The sequence below is a fragment of the Neocloeon triangulifer genome, unplaced genomic scaffold (assembly GCF_031216515.1).
Source record: "Neocloeon triangulifer isolate White Clay Creek 2 clone unplaced genomic scaffold, ASM3121651v1 ptg000014l, whole genome shotgun sequence".
Lineage (NCBI taxonomy): Eukaryota > Metazoa > Arthropoda > Insecta > Ephemeroptera > Baetidae > Neocloeon > Neocloeon triangulifer.
In genome coordinates, this window is record NW_026775556.1 from 22261611 (window position 1) to 22281889 (window position 20279).

At 32.9% G+C, this 20279-nt stretch overlaps 1 protein-coding gene across 2 annotated transcripts in view; it reads right to left on the reverse strand.

Moving 5' to 3' along the window:
* The window catches only part of LOC132199591 (apoptosis-stimulating of p53 protein 2), a 139598-nt gene extending 121316 nt beyond the window's left edge, over nt 1-18282 (reverse strand). For both annotated transcript variants that reach the window (XM_059624426.1, XM_059624425.1), the window contains exons 1-3: nt 18058-18282; nt 7649-7798; nt 2181-2322 (exon numbers count right to left, since the gene is read on the reverse strand). In XM_059624426.1, coding sequence (XP_059480409.1) covers nt 2181-2322; nt 7649-7669 — 163 coding nt within the window. In that variant the 5' untranslated portion in view covers nt 7670-7798; nt 18058-18282. The remainder of the gene's footprint in view (nt 1-2180; nt 2323-7648; nt 7799-18057) is intronic.
* Between the last annotated feature and the right edge of the window lie 1997 nt (nt 18283-20279).

Consider the following 20279-nt stretch of genomic DNA (forward strand, 5'->3'; position numbering starts at 1 on the left):
TAGAATCAAACTACTCCGTTGAAATGCGATTCAATCCACATCCTTCGGCGCGCTGTTGACGGCAGAGGAAAACAGCCGCGAGCAGCTGAGAGTGAGACTACGTGCAACGAGAACCCTTGGGCTAATCCCACAAAGGGTTCTCCACATGTCTCTCTGGACATGCCCCGGTCATCAAATTGCATGTGGGCAAACCACACCTGCGGCCGAACTCGCCTCTACCGCTTACGCAGCCTATTTTGCCTAGCAGAGCGTGAAAACCTGCCCTTTAGGCGGCTCGAAATCTCTCCATCTCGGTATTAACGCCATTTATGGTTTTATTGTCAGCTCGAAATACACTTTAAAATGAATTATTTTTTATAGTAATTAACCAGTTGCGGGAGAGCGCAGTTAGCTCTGAACTAGCGGTTCTGGAATATTCGCACGAGAAATTCGCAACCGATGCGGTTTTGTGAAATGTCACAATATTATATTCCCACTTGGTATGTAGCAGTTTTAGGTTTCGCCCGTAGTGTATCAAGTGCTTATTTATTCGATCTTGTTTCAAAAACATGGTTTGCTAGGAATTCGCAATTGCTCGCTGGTTGCAAATAAAGCAACAGCTCACTGCTTTTCAAAGAACTGAAGTAATTTGAATATTATTAATTTTCACGATTCATTGTAATTTAGGAGAAAGTGGAAGGAACAAATGTTATTAAATTGTGTAAGTATATCTTGATTTTTCAATTATTTCTCTGCAAATTTTTAAATAGAATTATTTTGTAAGAATTACTAACACGTAACAAAAATTTCTAATTACTTAAATGATCTTTTGGTACCAAAACGGTGAAAGTAGAATTTACAAAACGTTTTTATAAAATTAGTTTATATTTTAATTGTATCGAATACAATTAATCCAATTATGTACCATTAACATATTTGTTTACTTATTTTTTTTATTTCATTAATACCATCATTATTTATAAGCAATATTTGAGCGTTTACTTATTTTGCTAGTATGTCTTCAATTTTTTCATGTGCTGAATGATATTTGATACTCATATATAATTAACAATAATTGACATTCTCTTTTCCACTCTTTTCTTTTAATTGACCAAAGCTGGCAAGCCAAGTGTTAAACTTAAATTTATTACTCTTTAAAGAGATCATTGGCACCATTATCCTCCTATAGTATTTCCAGTTTTCGTAGGGATTAATTTTATCCCACTATACCAGGATTAATATTTTTAGATAAATTTTTTTCCAATTTATTCGGGATAAATTTTTCTTGACCTGAGTAATGGGACAAACAATGAACCCAAGAAAACAAATTTTTTTTTTTCAATTTTTCGTGCACGCGATCTTACTGTGAGTGAGATCTCAGCGTGATTGATTTGTTATATTATCAAATTTAATTAATCTCCCGAATGCGATCAACTCATAGAAGAGCCAAGAAACATAATTAATTTGAAAATTAGTTTGCTCTCAGTTTTGTCTCGAGAAACTCTTGCAAAGTTGGATCACAGTTATAATTATATAGAATATTCCGCATGTTGGAAAAGTGGTGGCGAGCTGCGTAGTTAACCCCCTGGGGAGGACGGAGAGGCGAAGGAGTTTAAACTATTTGTGACAGCGGTCGGACACATTGCAATGACAACTCGTGCATAATTACTCAAGCACAGGTGCGCCGACCGTGTAAAAGTCACCCTAGCTTGCAGAGTGACCCTTGTGGCAGGCGCAAATTAATGACGCGACGGCAACGAGACGACTTTTGACCGTGTGTGTGTATCGAACGTGCGCACCATTAAAGCGATCTGTCGCTCTCTCGCACAGATAGAGAAACACACCGTTGAAATATTGATCTTGTCACCTTGAAGTTGCTACTACTTGTAATAAATTGTAATCGTGTACATGTCACTAGAGAAAGATCTTGTTTTGCCGTTCATTAATGCTAATTGCTGGAAAGTTGCTATTAAATAAAATTTTAAATTCTATGCAGAGGTCACGATTTTTTTGTTGATTTCTCAAAAAGGGATGTAAGAAGAATTAAAAAAAATCACCTTCAAAATTGGCTTTGTCATTTTAAAGGTCACAATTTGTGAACTTATATTAGTACCCAGTGCGATGGACAAACAAATTTACAAACTCACTAAATCTTTTTTCTTTTAATATTTATAAAATTATATTAAATTGACGGAACTCACCACAATCGCGCCACAGCTCGACCATGCAGCAGTCTTCATCTCCAGGGTCTCTGGTGCACTCGACCAGGTCACGGCATGTGGTTTCAGGGGTCACGGGCACGTCCGTGGCAGCGCCACCCTCGCCAAACACCCTGATGATCACCTTAAAAAGAAATAATAAAAATTTTTGAGCTCTATCTGCAATTATGGGTGGTAAGAATTTTTATTGAGAGAAAAACGTGACAAAAGAAGTTTTGGCCACTTTATTTGCTAACAAAATCAATTAGAATAAGTTTATACTTTCAATTTAATTTACTTTATATTTTAATGTTTTTTAAAAAAAATGTTTTTTAAATATGTTTTTATTTAATTTAATAATTATAAAACTATTATATTTTTTACAATTAAGATACAGATAGATAGTTCAACGTTCCAAAATAAAATTAGATTTGAAACGAAATTTCAATTTAATAAAAATTTATGCATTATGATAAGTGATAAGTTAACACTTTTGATATTATCTAAATAATCTTAATTTTCCGTATAGTCAGATTTAATAAATTATTCTTTATTACCTAATACAATAATAAATACTCATGTAGAATTCTTAAATTCCAATTCAAATTTTCAACTTCAAAACTCAATTAAATTTATAGAATGAATTATATAAATTTCTGTTCAAATAAAAGTTGATTTATTGTCAAATTCAACAATATAGCACCAGTCCTACTCTCCAAGAACCGTGCATAGAAAATATTAAAAAATTTGCAAACAGTGAGGGGAAAAAATTCAAAGACCCATAATTGCTGTATTTTTATTAAGTTTTAAGCTTCTTTAGAATCAAAATGAAATTACAATAATTTCATTTTCCAATTTGATAACTTTGTAAGTAAGGAAGTCTTATTCAAGAACTTCTTGGTCTCATTCTTCCCGGGAGTAGTGGCTGCTTCCATCTTTGGTCAACATTGTTAACTACGTTCTCCAAACCAAAGCTCCATTCACTCTCACACAAAAGCCATACTCGGCGAACAAATTGACCTCTAACAGTATGACGACAGTGTCTATATGACATTTTGCAGCCGAATAAAACCAGATAAAAATAAAACAAAGGCAGTAAATTTATAGTATTGATCTGATGTGCGAGTGATTGCCCTCTCAACGCAGCTAGTAGTGCAGCACAATTGAAAACAAAAACTGGTTTGCGCGTCCACTCCCCATGAATGGAGAGTCGCGCGACGGGAAAAAAGTCGAATGAAGACTCGTTGTTTCTCCGCAGAAAGAATGATAGAATTTTATTCCGCAATGCAGCTGCAAATCCAGGAAACGCGCGATCTCGCCGCCTCTCCGCGCGCGGCAGACAAAAGGATTTCTCTGCGAGCTGCAACTTTGTGGTACCTCGGCAGCTCGTTCTTGATTTGAACTTTCCTTTTGTGAAATAATGAAACCGCAACAAAGCGATGCTCAATCGTGAGCGCAAAAAACGAGCACGTCCGACGCGGCTTTTCTGTCACTCATTTGCAGGCGACGAACGAACCGATGGACCGACGGATGTGTTGTGAAGGATTTACAAGTAACAATACTTTATTGCGAGAAAATTTATTTGTAAATTTATTGATGAAATAAAATCCGGCTTCTTCGGTGAAGATTTTATTGTTTCTGGAAGTGTCTGGAAGTAAAAATTTCACCCCTCCTTGCTCTAAACAATGAATCAAACCATTCCAATTTTAAATCCCCAAAATTAGTATCATTTCGTCTCCCGACGAAAAAGAGGTAAGAACTTTTCCGACACTTCTCAATTTTTGTTAGTTTTTTTTTTAATTTGCTTGGAAAATATTATTCTTAACAAATTCCAATATTCTGTACTAGAAAATTGAGAAGAAAATTATTGTATTTTGCGTTAACATTTTTATAAATTGAATTTATTTATTTTTTATTTATTCTTCTTTTTTGATATAAAAAATTAATTTGCAGGCTATTTTTTTCAAAATTTAGATAAAAATTGTTTGAATGTCAGCTCAACAGCTCATGAATTAGGGTTGTAACCCGCAATCGAAACTAGTAGAGCGGGGATTTTATATTCTTTAAACAAATTATTACTGTCATATGTGCTCAAATTGTTACATCATATTTTTTTTTTTAATTCAATTGTTAAAAAAAAGAAATAATAATAAAAAAAAAGTTGTAAAAACAGCACCACCACTGGCAAGAGTTTTGCTAAAACTTGTGAGATCAAAAAGACCTCATTCGCCTCTGTAGACTTGTTTTATTTAATTAAATTCATTTTACTACTAAAATCAATTAACATTGTCTGATATTGCAACATAGGGCATAAAATTAAGCGGCTTGTATGAATGGGCAAATTTTTTTGATTATAAACCAAAATCCTACAAGTTTGAATATGTTATGCAGAATAGACTCTAAATTATAAATGATATTTTTAATTTCAAGAGTTTTATGTTTATGGATGATGAATTTAAACAAGTCAGATCGTCAAAATTGTCATGTAGCCGCCTGGAAATATTTTAATCTTTCTTTCTAATTCTATGATATTGTAATATTGCAGCGGCAGTGCTGCAATATTGTAACAGATCTGAAAAATGTGTTGAATTTCACTGTCGGAATGATAGGCAGATATTCCGAAGGCATTATTTAATAGATATTAAAGAACTCAAAATGTTCAAATAGCTCCAGGTTATTTGCCAAATCTCCGCACGTACAGCGCAATATGCACACACAGAGAGCAAGAAACACCACCTGCTAAAATTTCACGACCAGAGTGGCGCGCCAAGGTCGTTTTAAATGCAAATTTAATACAGATATGCGCGCAAAAATAGAGTCATTTTTCATCAGCACTTTATTTCGGAGAGCTGTCAGTTGAAAAAAAAATATAATTCATCTCACGATTAAAACAAATTGGCCATTCAGTAACAAATAAAAATTATTTCCCAAAGGAAATTGAACATTATTCAAACGCATATCCTGCAATGGAAATTGCACTTCTTTTTGATCCACCGCTCCTGGGAGTGCAAAAAAAGTCGAAGAATAAGAAGCATCCTCCGATTCAATGGAACATAATAATGCATAGTAATTCCCTTTAACCTCCTTCCCAAGGCTACTACAATACACACACACACACGCGAGAGCCATCAAATTAATTCATAATCATCGTGATGAGAACGTAACGACCGCGGCCAACCAACGCACACACATAATAATAATAACAATAATAACGAGACGTCTCTCTGCTGGTGTGCCGCCTAATCATATTCAATTACTGAGGTCATTATCGTGTGGTTTATACGTATACGACGGATTGCGAATTCAAATGCAAAAGTTCGGCAATTAAGTCGCATAATGACGCGTGAAGAATGATTTTTTTCCTAGTATAAGCCACCATGGGCGCAGTTTGGATTACGAAAAACGCAAGCAATTTTGGTCGTAATTATGTTTAAACTGACTAGATGATGTCAACTGTTTTAATTCGGCTGGGAAATCTCAATTTTGGCACTCCTGTGAGAAAAAAAAAATTGACAAGAGAGTATTTTTTTCGCTCGCAAAATTTATGATTCTTGTTACGACAGCTGTAATTAAACAATAAAATGAAGAAAAGTTACAATGCTTTTAAAGTTGTTAATTGAGAGTTGTGCACTTTTTTTTTTATAATTTTGTTGTATAGTAGTTATTTTTTTTTTTTTCTAATACAAGAGAAATTTTAGATAAAATTTATAAACTGACATGGTAGGTGTTGAACGTGTGCCACTCTAATTTTGATGAAAGTGTGATTAATTTCTAACGATTCCCTATCAAAATTATTTTTTCAAGCTAATTGAAACGAATTTGAAATGGTTCATCTTGCTATCAATTTAATGCTTTCTTCGAAATATAGAAAGAATTTAAATCTGTCACTCTTCCCTAGTTTTTCTTCATAAGGCACACAAATTAAATAATTCTCCTTCGTTTACTTTTTCGTCCAACAAAGTTAAGAAATCTGTTGGCGCTAATGATGATAAAGAGGCGTGTGTACACATTCAACGCTATCAAGATAACCAGCCGGCGCGGTAAACACGGTCTTCTCGATCCTTTCTCGGCACTGCACATACCCAAATAACAAGTTGGACGTATTCATTTGATGCGAGCAATCACTCGGTTTGTCCGTTCCATCATTTTAATCATTTCAATAAATAAAAAGCACAATATGCTGCAATGTTAGAAAGGCATTATAAAATATAATTTTTTTTTTTTAGAATAATTAAATAATTTACAAAACTTTTAAAACATGAAAATTTGAATTTTATATTTTTAATAAAATTTATTTATTAATTTTTTTAACATAAAAAAATTATTTTTATCAATTTTACATTATTTTAAATATTATCATTATAAAAAAATTACATTAGCATATTACCTTATTATTTAATATAATATTTCCAACATAATCAATTATTATATTGTAATTGTGTAGATGTGCAATAAGGAATTCACCTTGTTATTTGTAAAAAGCCTTTTTCATTAGCACAGAAATTTCGTTCTCTTTGACTACATAATTATATGCCGACTGCCTTTCAAATCTCAAATCAATTTCAGGATTGAAGAAATTTTTCATTTTAAGGTCTACAAAGGAATGTCAATATGAAACACAATTTAATTACAAAATAGCTCAAATTATAAATGGTAGCAATTTGATTATTACTAAAGATTAGCAATGCTGCGAGAAAAATGTGGTTTGAAATTGTCATTTGTCAAATAAGCACAAAATAATTAATTTTGAATTATTTTGTGTTTTGCAAAAAATATCGGAAATTATGATATTATAATTTGTTCCTTGTTTGGCCTCGAAATGCATTTGAAATTTTATACTTTGCAATAATTTGAAATTTTTAAAATATTTCTCCTAACAAATTTTACTACAAAAATTTAATAAAAATGGTTGTGCGCAGCTAAATCATTTGAAAATTATTCCTGCCTTTTTTCCAATTATTGTAAATTGGATTCAGTTGAATCATGATAGACCTAAAATACTTTTAATCGCAGCTCTTTATACAAATATCTGCACACAATTTTTTGATAATTATCAACATATTTTCCAATCTTTTATGAAAAAGGAGTTAAGAATATGATGTAATAATTTCTTCAATAGAACCCAACAAAACAAAGAAAATTCATGAGAATGTTTTCAACTTAAAAAGAAAGAGCAATAAATTCGACTGACGGAAAAACGGAATCAAATATTAATTATGTGTCAAACATTTATTTAACTTTAAAAAATTGAATTGATTTCGCAAATGAAATTCAACTCCTTCTCTAACAAAAAATTCCTAGCATTTATGGCCACATCCATTCTCAACCTTAATTTTTAATGCCTCTTTTGGCATTCCTAGAGAACCAGTGTGCGCAGTTTCGGCTCTCACGTGTTTTGTGTTTACTCTCTTCCTTAGTGGGGCCTTCATGTGGGAGGACGAGAAGGAAAAAAAGATCGCGCATTCACTTACCGGAATGATCGCGGGCTGCATTTTTGGATGTTAATCGCACGCGGCCTTGTGGCTGTTCCCGGCGCGATCAATGGAGATGAAAGCCCGCATCTGGTCGTGTCGTCGGAATTCAATTTCTCTCTCTTTCTCGTCGCGGGCTCCAGTCGAAATCTGCAACATCAACACGCGTTTTGTTATTCGCAGTCAATCACAATCAGCGAGCACCATTCGCCAATTATGCAGCGCGGAAAGCGCACAATGGGACACAAATTCAGCACAACTCACAATAAAAGAGCTTTGATAATGGCCATCAAGGTGAAAAGATCGAGCCGCGCGAAACCTGTTTCGCCAATGCGCGCTTTATTTTCGCCGCCGCGGCATTTGAATCATCGCCCTGGACTCTGATTCGAACGCCTAGGAATGTGACTTTTCATCTATTTCCTTGTAAGCCCAATGACTATTAAATAAAAAATATTCTACTCGTATAGGAAATTAAAACGTGTAAATAATAAAATTTAATGATAATAAATCAACAAACAAAATTGGAAAAAAATAAGGGAAAGAACACGATAAAATGATAATACCCTGAATGCAACAGTCTTAAAATTTAACAATATAAATTTATAATATTTGGTCGTGAAGATTTCATGGATTTAATTTATTTGAATTAGAATCGTTTTGTTTTACTTTTTATATTGCGTTGCATGAATGAAATGCTTAAATACTTTTTAAATATTAAATAGTGACCAGAGATATGCCATTAAAATTATTTGCAAATATTATTTAAATTATAAAATATATCAATAAATTATTATAATCATAAAATAAATAAATAAGAACATAAAGAGAACCATATAAATTAGTTTATTAAAAAAGGCCAGAATCTAGAAACTTCCTTTAGCACACTTGTCAGCCAAACAAACGAATACCAGACTACGCCCTTTTATGTAATGCTCAAAGACATGCAAATTAGTGAATTTATTTAATTTTATATATCTTAGGGAGTTCTTTTATAATTATTATTATTTATTATTTACCTCTTGTAAAAATATAATATTGTATACATTTATCAACATACGAATTTTAATTCCGAAATTCTCTCAGTAATACATGCGAGTCAGTTAATCCCCAGCATATTTTCCTGTGTAAAATATGAAATATGTGGAGATTAAAAACGAGAACAACTAATAATTATCCCCGATAATAATCAGCCATCGTAATCCCCTAACGTGCCTTGTAAGAGGATTTCCATTCAGGCCACTTTGCCCAAATTAAAGCCTAGCATTTTTCTATCTAATGCCAACAATGGACCTGATTAGAGCCTCTTATTTTGTACAAAAGGAGCGGCTCTCTCATTTATTTTTACTTCTCCTATCCATTATGCTGGGAATTAATTAGTTGGTTCCGGACTATTCGAATCAAGGTTCGTGCGCAGTGGAGGTGGATTTGTTCGTATTTTCACACAGCTGGAGACAAAACCTTGATCAAGGCTGATGCCCATATCGCATTTCTTTCACCGACCGGTGCTCACATTCTGAAGGTGCACGGATCTCTCGTTCCTCTCTGCGAGAGAGCAACAGTATAATTTGTTCTTTTGCTGTGAAATTAAAAAAAAAAAAAAATTCGTAACGCATGAGCAAAGAATTAAAGGTTAAAAGAGACGTTTCAATTAACGCATCAGCTGGAACCTTGGCTTTAGACTTTGAACAAGTAATAATGATACTTTCAATGTGAGAATGCATATAAATAATGAAATTACGATTTCAATTGCCAATTCTCTCTTTTTAAACATTTTATTTTTAGTCAGCCATTTGATTTATTTCAATACGCTCTTTGCAATTCAATGTGAAATAGGATTTGAATTCAATTACAGCAATTGAAATGGAAATTTGTTGCATTGTAAATATCCCAGTTTTTAATTTTTCAGGCAAAATTTCCAAACTTCTTTCAGTATAATTTGTTTATTTTTGTACAATATTTTTAGAAACTCCAAGCAAATTATATTTATACGAATTTAAAATAGTGAATTAAAGTTTCTTTAAAAGTCGGTGCTCTTTAAATAATGGAAACTAATCGCAGCTCTTTAAAAGATTAAAAGGCCTGTCTCAATGGAAAACTATTCTCATTTTCTCTGCTCGAAGGCTGAATGCAATCATTTGTAAAGGAAGTGCATTTCATCTTCCGTTGCAGATTTTCTCGCGATTGTCCGCATTTCCTCCGCAGACACCATTGTCAGCAACTCAATTACCATTTCAATAAATATCCGACAAAGAAATCGAGTGTAAAAAGGGAAAATAATTATTGGCCGTACATGCGAGATTTGTTTGCTTTTTGCACGCTCCTTCAGGCGCACAATGCATCAACGATTATAGCATGACTCCATTGTTGTCGGCGAATTTCTTTATAATGTTGGCAGCGGCGGAATTCTCTCTCACACCTCTCCAGACAAATGATACGTCAAAAATGAAAAAAATGAACTTTCCGAGAAAATAATTTTTGCCGCCGCAGTGCTGATGACTTATTCTCGAGAGCGAAATTCCTCGACTGATATAATTTGCGGAATCAGCAATTTTCTCTTGAACTATCCCAAATGCAGGCCTCCGTTTCGCCACGAAGGCTGGTTCCATATAAATAGACTGAGAAATAATTTTTTTTTAATTAATTTTATATTCAAACATTCTTTTGATACAATCTATGAAGACACTTTGCAACTGAACTAATGTCAATCTTGACTGGAATTTGCAAGATTACATGTGTTTTTTATTATTATTAAATTGCTTCAAGACTGGAAGGACTTTTTTATGGCAATAGGAAAGTTAACAAAAATCTATTCAAATACTCAACGAAAAAAAAAATACTTATAATTGTAAACTTTTGAAATTCAGATCCCCTTTTGACCCTTTTGATATATCAGTGACATCAAATATATCAAAATATTAATTGAATCATTATGACATGAGCCAATAATTAAAAAAATACATGATCAATAGTATTACATTGCATTATTTTTATCATTTTAATAGTTATATATGGTTACTTCAAAATTAAGTAATTAAATTATCTTTTCATTACGTATAATAACTTTTTATTATATTTCAGTAAAAACGTTCTCATTCACTCAGCCGTTTGTTCCATGATTAAATTATGTGGTTTTGCAAAGAGATTGATTAGAAAGTTCTCGTTTCCCATACTTTGTGTTTCTCTGTGTTGTATAAATGTTGTTTTGGCCTGCTGCGGATGTATCAAAATGAAACATTCCCAACTCGAACGAATCAAATGCAATTTTACGGGAGAGTTTAACGACCGCACCACGACACACTTTGCCAAGTGGTTATTTCTTCTCTCGAGTGCACGCAGCCGATTTTTCTGCGCTGTCAATCTGTTTCACTCTCTCTGCTGCATTCACGCCTCCCGTGATTACCTTTGCCCTCTTCGGCACCGCGCGCGTATTTTCGTGCCGCGCGGTTTCTCCAAATCGGGTCTTTGGCATGTTCAAAAAGATGCACGTAAAATAATTTAGATAAAAATACGAGGAAATTTTGATTTGTCTCATCAACCAATATTATTTACTTACTAGAACCGTTTATTCAATTCCATTTTCAATTTTATATAATTTTTTTCTTATAATCCATTCACTTCTTTAAATTTTAACTATAATGTAGGCTGAGATCTGGGAATTTGGATCTCATAATGTGATCAAATACATAATAACTTTACTTTCAATGATCAGCTGGAGGCATTTTTATACTGCTTGTGGCCACATTAAATGAATTATTACTGCAGTCATTGATTAAATTTAAACTTTTTATAAAGAGATTCGTTTTTTTAATTTTTAGGTTACACTTTTAACATATTTGAAATTATAACCATTTAAACCAAATATAAAAATAAATATAACTACTTTAAAAATATATTGTCAAAATTAATTGTATCAAGATTATTTTTTTATATGTTTGGTTGTAAAATATTGTATTAAACATTAATTTTTTATTTTTTTTTTTACAAAATATTTATAAGGCAAACATAATTCTATGATCATTTTTATGATAGGTTGTGTTAATGATGCAAGAGCCGAGATGTTTTTAATTTCGACAGTCTTGTTGGCCAATCGATCGAAGCACGTCGCACACTTTGATTATATAGTGGGAGTAATGACACGCAAGGCTGCATCCAAATAGGATGAAAGTGTGATTTTTTTTTTTAATATCAAATTTCATCACAGCCAACAGGTGAAATCTTAATAGGGCAAACCTTTGCAGCACTCAACTCTAATTTTCTCTTTCTTTTTTACATATACTTAGTGGACTAAGAAAATCGTCATTTCGTTTTACATGTAGGGAATAAAAAGCAGGATTTCGAGAGGTGTTGAATTTTAATAACCGGCTGGAGCGAAATGAAAGGGCTGCGCAAATGACAGAGCGAATTATATCATTACGTAATTTCGAGACTTGGTGACAAAAGCCAACGCCTATAACACACGAGAGAATCCACTTTTCACGCTGATAAGATTACATTAATTGCTCTTTCTCACTTCAAGTCAACACGGCTTTCCATCCCACCCGTCTCTTGTGTTTTAATTCAAGTCTTAATTTTCATATTTGAGTAATTTTATAGCTTTTTTTTACAAAAGGATTAAGAAGCGTGCAGTGTCTCTTTTTGAAGAACTTGAAGAAAGATGATAACCACAGTAAGCAGCTGTGTATGTTTTTGTCACAATGCACGTCGGCGTTTTTTTCCTTTCCTGCTTTTCAGCGAGTTTGTGATGAAATTTCCATGTGGGTTTGTCAAGGCAGCAGCAGCAGCATTATTTTATGTAAGGAAAGTGAGCGTGGGTGAACGGCAGTTTATTTTTACTGCGCTTCAATGTGCTCGAAAAATTGTTTTACAAAGAGTTGACATTAATTATCAGCAGCAGTCAAGACATCGCTTAAGCTTGTTTTACGACGCTTGGGAATGAGAAGTCTAGTGAGGCCTATTATTTTAATTGAATGTGTGTACTTTGGCTTCCAAACTGTAGGAGTTGAGCAAGTAGGAGGATAAACAATGTCAATCGTTCAGTCTATGTTTCAAAACTATCATTAAACTGGTAAAAGGACCATGCAATAAATTTTTTTTTAATTTTTCTAGAAACTTGAAACAATTACCAAAGAGTCTTTTCACTAGAGTAATTATTTAAATTATTATTTATGTTTAATTTACTTGTTTTTAATGAAATTGATTCAAAATGAAAAACAAATTTTTCAACAGTTATTGTGACCGCACAATAATAAAACACGTTTTTTTTCTGTCTGATTTTTGTCGCGGCCAACTAGCTTTCTTCCTCCACAAAAACCACACAAGCCAGTAAATCAAGCCGTAAAAACGCGGAGCTATATCATGCAGGGCTGCAGTCGTCCTTCTTGCTTCACTCTCGCATCACATAAACAAGAAAAAAGTGTTGCTTTTGAAAAGCGCGCACGCCTCTCCGTGCATTTCCAGGTCTCTCGCGGAGAAGAAGAAGTGTGTGGTCGTAAACGCGTGTGTGTTGAAACAACACAATATGTAAAGAGTAATTTATCCACGGCTCTGCCCGTACGTGTAATAAGGGAGTCAGCCGGCGCTCAATGTGCCACTTTTGAAGAACAACGCCACATTTCATTTCTGCCTGTTGATTATTGCCTCTGTTGAGAGTTAAATTGCAGGGAGCAATGCTCCTTTCAACACAGGATGAACGTTTTCATAAATTTCATATACAATCACACAAGAAAAGTTTCTTTCGAAAGCAACAATTTGTGAATGGAAATATTGAGCCGAATAAATTTGTTGAGTCACAATTTTATATTATAATGTAATTTTATTTTACTTTGATTTTAAATTGTATTAGACTTGTAAAAGATTTTTTTATTATATCACATACAAAACAAATACAATTTGGATAGCTACGTTTGGAAATATTTACTGTTTTTTTGAAATTTCTGATATTTTTGTTAAATCTCTTTCGAATTTTTTACGCAATTTGAGAATACCAATCTTATTGTTAATTAAATAAATTTTGATAAACACACAAAATGTATATTTGTGGTATTCATGCATGTTCTCTCTGGCAGGTTAAAAAATGATAATTCTTTAAATCGGTCGACACAAATTCAATTTTAACAACACAGCAAGAAATCCATAGAAAATTAATAAATTTCTAATTTATATCAATATTTTTATATCTTTGAGTAATAATATGTAGAAACAGTATTCAGATGTGATGGTTATGCAAGCAATAATTTAATTTTGAGGCTTCTCAACCGCATAAGCTGCTCTATTTACTTAATTGCACGTTTAATGTTGTGCTTAATGGTCATAATTCATGCACGCCGAGGCGCAGCGCATTCTCATTTGTCTTGCTCAAGCGGAGCTGGACAAGCAATCCATAATACAAATATAAAGCAATTAACTAAAGAGCGCGCCGTGTGAGAAAGGAATTCGGCGAAAGAGAATTATTAAATGCCCCTCGAGTCTCTCGAGGCGTTTCATTTGCCGAGAGAGATATTGAATTATTTGCTAAAACCGTCTCTCGTGAAAAAATTAAGCGCCAAATTTTAAGGAGGACCAGTCTGACGGGCTGAGAGCATAAGTAAAAAAGTACTTAGCAAAGTCTGTTTAAGCTGAAGGTCACATTACCACTATGGATGCATGGCTCTGGTTGCCAAACACTTTTTTCCTCTCGCTGCTGTGCCATAAAATCAAGCGGACTGACTGGGAATAAATAAATACGCAGCTCAGCCGACGATTTTGGCGCGCAAACCAGAAGCCAGAGATTTAACCGTGCGTCAAGAGAATAATGATGTTTCTCAGAGAGTCATTCATATTTCATAATCTTCGCATTGTTGATTATTTGAAAAAAAAGGATCGTGAACTTCGATCAAAATTCTTATTGCCAGACTAATAAAGCGGCACCATTAAAATTTAGCTCAAGACCCCTTATTTTCTTGTAAGCAGTTTTATTAAATTTGAATTGGAAACGTTCACGGTGAGGGATAGGCTGCATTAAAAACGCACAAATTTTTTTTTGTATTGAAACAAAATGTCACTTTATAAATATTGCTAGTTGAGGATGCGAAAATTACTGGCCCAGAAATTGGCTAAAATGGACACGTCAGGTATTTTTAGATGGATCTTGAAAACGCTACCAGACAAAATCTTTGGCAATTTCAGATCATTAATTGGGTTTTGCCCATTGAATAATGATATTTGTGCAGATTTGATCATGATGTCAATTTGACGCTCAGAAAATAATAGTTGAGTTCCAAATTTTACAGCCTTTCACAAATCTGTTTTATTTTCATGACAATTTAAAAAGTTTTGACTCGGATTCCAAGAATTAATTAATTATAACTGACAATTATCTATTATAATTAAGAAGTTTTGTCAGAAGTAAAAGATCTTTCAAAGCATTTGAAAGGTAATTATTTGCATTTTTTTTTTAGTTATTTTTCTTGATTCCAAATAAAACTGATACAAAAATTAATGTGAACTTTGAAGATTTGGCGTACTGTAAGATTTTACCAAAATATGATATTTCATGAAAGAATCGAATTAATTTAATTAAAAAATAATAATAATTCTTTTTCATATTTTAGTACTGTTTTTTTTTTTTTAATAAAACCAGAGACTTAAAAATAATGCGTTATTTGAAAAGCAGAGAAAAATATGGGGGAGACATAAATGAATTTATATTAAATTAAAATTCGCAGAAATCAGGGGACATAAAGGGTTCTAATGCAGATTTTTTCCCTCGCGAAATAATAAAATTTGCCGAAATTGCGAAGAAAGGCGCACGTAGAGGCTCGTTAGCCGGAATAATAAAGGTTTTACGACTGGCCGGGCGAAACTGAAACAAGATTTCATTTATTATAATCCTGCTGAACGAGCTTTTCGCAAGTACATATACAAATTTAATTTCATCGCTGAAATGCTGACCAACGCGAATTTGGCGGCGGGAAATGACGCGGTCCTCGCTTGTCAGCAGACAACAAGACCCATTAATACGTTTCGCCTTTTCTTTTGTAGCATTTTTCTAAGGGCGGGTGCAAAGAAGTTCCTCGCGGAGTTCAAGGCCTCGCATAATCGCAAACCCTCCTATTTGCGAATTCCGCATCTCCACACACGCCGAGAGAGCGAAAGAAAGAAAAGGAACCTTCTCGGAAGAAAATCGCTGAGGAATCTTCCTCTCTTGAGAGAGTGTGTCATTTTTATGGCCACTTCAAAGAACGCATTCTCGCCAACTTTTTGCTCTTTCGCCGCTGAAAGGAAAGTCGGGCGAAAAACTCGCCTAGGAATGCGCGTCTTTGTTGAAAGCTTTTTCTTTTTTATTTGAGCTTCCATAAAACCCTTTAAATTTCCGCGGCGTGTATAAATAACTTTTCCCGCGCGCGAATCCTTGAAAGTTGCATAAGTGTTTGATGCACGAAACCCCTTTCGGTCTGGTGGAAACGTCGAAATGGTCTTGTGTGTCCTGCCCAGCAGACTGACACACAAGGAAACCCTCCAAAACGTGAATGCAGAACGCGTGACGTGAAACTCTAGTAGTGAAAAGCGCATTCGAAACGAGTCAAGAGTAATCCAGCCATTTCAGAATAAATATACGCCCATTGCGCGATAAAAATTATCCCTCACAGAAAAGTGTTGGTGACATGATATATCAAATAACTGACGGCCGGTCTAATTGCGATGAGCGAGACAGAAGCCAGTTATGATATTTTTACAATTTGTCGTATGCAATAATATGGTAAACCTTTTCGTCATATATAAAATTTATTTATTCTTTCAATTAATAGAAAAATGACTAGATTTGTTTAATAAATGCATAGTATTCTAATCTTATTAAATAAGAACGCATAAGTTGAAAATAAGAAAAATGAAAATAAAAAAATGAATATTATTACGATTTATAAGAATAATAAAAAATGTCTGTCTCAATGAAGATACTTTATTAAGTTTGATTTTTTTTAAGTCATTGAAATTTTCATAGAATTTTAATTCCGGATTTTTTCAAGTCAAAAAAATTCAAGCACTCCATAACCAATCTATGGAACTTTTTTGAAATTATCAATTTACAACGCACATTAAATTATATAATAATTAAAATTATTAATTGCTATCAGTTTTTAGAGATGTTGAGTGGAGAATTTATTAATTAAATTTAAAATTTTTTTTTCCTGCCTAAAAATGTTCAATTTATGAATTTTTTATATTACATGAACATCGATGAATCTAAAATTTATAAAAGAAGAAAAATATTCAAAATTATAAACAAATTTTTTTTCATCCAATGCCAGTAATTTTAATTTTTTTTAATTATTTAAAAAACGAAATTAAATAAAGCATTGTTTAAAGGCTTTAAGGGCTAAAATGTGCTAAAAATTATAGTTTAATTTAATACCTCAGTTATAAAATAATATTGTGGTATAAAATTTTTAAACCCAATTTTAAAGGTGATGCCTATGACAACGCAGAATAATACCAAAAGTGTACAAACCGTTTTAAATAAATTAAGTTTCCCAATAATCACTAGGCTTTAATAATAATTTGCAACTGATAATCAATCTAGCTGACGTCTTAAATAAAAAATTTCAAATTCCAATTTGCGCGGAGAAAAAATACTGATATAGCTTTTTTGACTGGCGCGACTCCAAGCGCAAATATTTGCGCACACACATTGCTGTGCACGCGGAATAAAAAGTCTCGCTACTCAGCGTGGCCTTCGAATCGGCTGACTGGCTCTTGGCGGCTTGAAGAGGAGGCGTCGGAAAAAATTTGCGCGCAGCACTTTTATGCCAACTTATTTTCACTCGCCGAGAAAAAGCGTACGAAATAATAATGCTGTATATACTCATTGAACCTGTTTTCTTGCAACAAATTTTGATATGTCCTCTCCGCCACTGACACCCGCCAATTGCGTATTAAGTTTCTCCGAAAGACCGACGAGGTGAAGCGCCGCGAGATTTGCCAATAGAGAGGCTGACCGAGCGCTTTTATCTTTGCTTATTTTCGTAATTAACGAAAAAAAAATATTATAAGCAAATGACATTGGCCTGCCTGAGGTTTTTGAGGGGAAATATAAATTAATATATGTATATTTCATAAGAGGGAATGAGTCACCATTTTAAGTGTCAATTTGACAAAAGTTTAAGGGACAAACCATTATAGTTCAAAAAGATGAGAAATTTTTAAAAAATAAAAAAAATGTCTTTAATACAAGAATTAATCATTAACCAGAAATTGAAGGCTCGTTAAATGAATTATTTATTTTTTGTGTATATCTCTAGGAATTAAACCAATACAATAAAATTCTAAAGTGGAATTTTATTCTCGAAGCTTCTGTTTGAAAATTTTTAGTCTTGAAATGAATTATTTTTCAAAGAAACTAATTAAGACTAATATAAATGATGAAAACATACCTTTTTCGCAAGATTAGTGATTCCGAAGCGCACAGATGTTCGTTTTTCTTCTTCTTCGAGTATATCCACTTGTAATTGTCCTCGATCGTTCATCAACCGATAAGATTCAATTCACTAATTTCACAAATAATAACACGCGCCGATTTTCACGCACACGCGGCCGACTGACGCACTAGACCGATTGCGCTCGCGACTCGAGCCTCACTAGCCGCTGCACTCGTCTTGCACTCCGCTGATAATTCCGCGGCCACCTCGCGTGGACTTTTCCCGCCTCCAGCCTCACTCCACACACGCGGCCGCGGCGACCCACCCGCTAAATCGCGCGCGCCTCACTCTTACTTTCTCAATGTGTATTTCTTCTCCATTTACACGCGGTCCCCACTATTTTCGCATTACATTTTTTGGTGCCCACTCTGTTTTATTTGCTTCGTCTTCTCGCGATGCTGCGATTTTTTTTTTTATTAAATTTTGTAACGACGTGTTACATAAATATTAGTATTACTTAAACAAACCATGAAAATGGGATTATGGATTAAATTTAAATTTCTACTAACTCCTTGATTTGGAAATTATCACTCAATGTAAAACGGCCACAATATTTAAGCATCGATAAAACGTTTCAATATGTCACATATTAATATTGTTTAATTCTTTTCTATTATCCGCTATTATCATTTTTATACCATAATTATCTAATGCTTTATGTTCTATTAAATCTACTCGCAGAACAATCAATACCACGTACATCCGAGCCAACTAAAAAATATATTCTGTTAATTATTAATAGTTTATTCAATTCAATTCTAGTCAAACACATATTTATATTTAATTAAACATTAACTTTAATATATAAATAATAAATTACAATAAATTATTATTTTTTATTTTATTTTTCATTAATTACAGAGTAGCAATAAAAAAAATTAAATAGTTTATACATTTTTTAAAACAAATTTAAATAATTATTAAAACAAAAAATAAATGAGTTTTTTTAAAATGAATAAAGTTTTTTTAAATGTTAAAATTTGTATAATTATTGTTCTTTTATGTAATGAAGTCATACAATAAAACAACACTTTTTGTTAACAACTTAAAAGTTTCTTAAATGTTTCATTAGTCTCGTTATCCGACTTAAAAGAAAAGAAATTATGATTTGAAAATAATACTTATAAAGAATCTTATTTTTTTTTGTAATATTAAAGTATTGCAATTTTAGCAATATATGAGGCTTAATATACGAGAACTAATTTTGTTGGGCATATTGTTTGCCATAATTATACTATAACAGTTTTAGTAAAACTAAATTTGGGCTTAAATTATGAGTTTCTTTTCTTGCTTGTATTTTAGCTACTCCCTTACCTTTCAAATTTAAAAATTTGCTAAAATAACAGTCAAAATATTATGATGCAAGGCAGGACTTTGATATAATATTTAATTAAAGCGTTTTGGAGCTTGGCATTGATAAATAGAGCTAGGTAAATATTTGTATACTGTGCAAATGCTTAAAACAGGGACTAAATTTCTCCAAATTGCAATTCCAACATGCAAAATTTTAACTACTACTTTGCAAATAGCTAAATTTGGCCAGCAAAGTATTTTTTAATAAAGTGTAGGTTGATTTTTCTTAAATATATATTTCATATTTGATTGTCGCCTTAATTTTCCAAGTTGTGGAAATCATTTGAAGCAAAGATGTAGACCAAGGTTTGGTTCCCTTCTCTTAGAGGACTTTTGAAGTCTTTCTCAGGCTATGTGGACGGGTAGAGTTGAGGGTTGAATAAATTGAATCTCCTTGAATATGTTCTGAATTTTAATTTAAAATGCCATATAAAAATACAATTATAGCTCCTGAAATTAAATGATTTAAACAATTCCTTGACAGATAAGTAAAAAAAAGCCATCTTCAGCTGCCGCCTCGTCTTTTAGCAGCGTCAAAATAAAACAACTAATCCTGTCATCGATAGATAAGTATTTAGGAAAAAATACAATATTATGTTCCATTCTACAAAATATTTGAGTACGTTTGAATTTGAAGCAATGCTAATTCCTAGTGTTTTTCCAAATTTGGGTATTCAGAATTTGTCTTGTAGCTCTAAATTATACTCAAAATGCTTCACATGGAACACTAAAAAAAATACTTTGATAATTAATTACTGTGTTAATTAATCTTGCTCATGAGATAAAAAAATGACAAATAGACAAGACAATAACTTGGAACTTGG